Source organism: Eimeria mitis, genomic scaffold (assembly GCF_000499745.2).
Source record: "Eimeria mitis Houghton genomic scaffold, Emh_scaff1883, whole genome shotgun sequence".
Classification (NCBI taxonomy): Eukaryota; Apicomplexa; class Conoidasida; order Eucoccidiorida; family Eimeriidae; genus Eimeria; species Eimeria mitis.
Window position 1 is genome coordinate 1722 of NW_013570205.1, and position 1214 is coordinate 2935.

Below are 1214 nucleotides of genomic sequence, written 5' to 3' on the forward strand. Positions count from 1 at the left end.
AGGAGTTGAGGTTTAGTTATTATAGGGGATAACCAGGATAACCAGGAGTTGCAGCAGCAGCAGCAACAGCAGCAGCAGCAGCAGCAGCAGCAGGGGGTTGCTGCAGGTGCAGCAGCAGCAGCAGCAGTAGCAGCAGCAGCAGCAGCAGCAGCAGCAGCTGTGGACTCTTAGTGTTTATAGAGTCTCGCCGAGGTGTACTCTACATATGGTGCTGCAGCTAAGAGGGGGGAGATAAACTGCTGCTGCTGTTGTTGCTGCAGGAGTTGCTGCTGCAGCAGCAGNGCAGCAGCAGGAATTAAGGCTTAGCTGTTATAGAGCCTCAATATTATGTGCCCTACAAATGGTGCTGCAGCAGAGAGGGGGAGATGAACATTTTGCTGCTGCTGCTGCTGTTGCTGCTGCTGCTGCTGTTGCTGCAGCAGGAGGTGCTGCAGTTGCAGCAGCAGCAACAGCTGCAGCAGCAGCAGCAGCAGCAGCAGCAGCAGCAGGAACGAAGGCATAGTGGTATCGGGATGTGCTGCAACTCAGAAGGGGGAGGTAAAGCAGCAGCAACAAAGGTTGCTGCTGCAGCAGCAGCAGCAGCAACAGCAGCAGTAGTTCCCGCTGCAGCTGCTGCAGCTGCTGCTGCAGGTGCCGATGATGCAAGTGCTGCTGCAGTAATAGATGCTGCAACAGCAGCAGCAGCAGCAGCAACAGCCTGAGCAGCAGCTAGCTACACAAGAAAACAGCATTTGTCTGCTGCTAGCTGCTGCAGCTATACCAACAGTTGCTGCTGCAGCTAGCTGCTGCTGCAGCTAGCTGCTGCTGCAACTAGCTGCTGCTGCAGCTAGCTGCTGCTGCAACTAGCTGCTGCTGCAGCTAGCTGCTGCTGCAGCTAGCTGCTGCTGCAGCTAGCTGCATTTATCTATGGCTAGCTGCTGGAGCAACAGTAAAGGCAACCACAGCTAGCTAGCAGCAGCGAGGAGCAGCAAGCAGCAGCTAGCTGTAGCTAGCTGCTGCTAGCTAGCTGTAGCTAGCTGCTGCTAGCTGCAGCAGAAGGCTGCACTTGTATATGGCTAGCTGCTGCAGCTAGCTATCCCGTTTGCATGCAGAAGAGATCGGCGTGGGGTGTACATACACCTCAAGTTTTGTTTTATCTTTGTTTCGTTTCTTTTTGTTTTTTGTTTTTTGTTTTTTTTTTTTGTTTTTTTTTTGTTTTTTTGTTTGTCTTTGTT

The 1214-nt window shown here is 52.6% G+C and overlaps 1 protein-coding gene across 1 annotated transcript; it reads left to right on the forward strand.

The window, feature by feature from the left end:
• Window positions 1-365: 365 nt before the first annotated feature.
• Window positions 366-701, forward strand: EMH_0045160 (uncharacterized protein; the record flags this gene model as incomplete). Its single annotated transcript, XM_013496041.1, has 1 exon — window positions 366-701. One exon carries the CDS (start codon window positions 366-368, stop codon window positions 699-701), a length of 336 nt encoding a protein of 111 aa, XP_013351495.1.
• Window positions 702-1214: the final 513 nt, after the last annotated feature.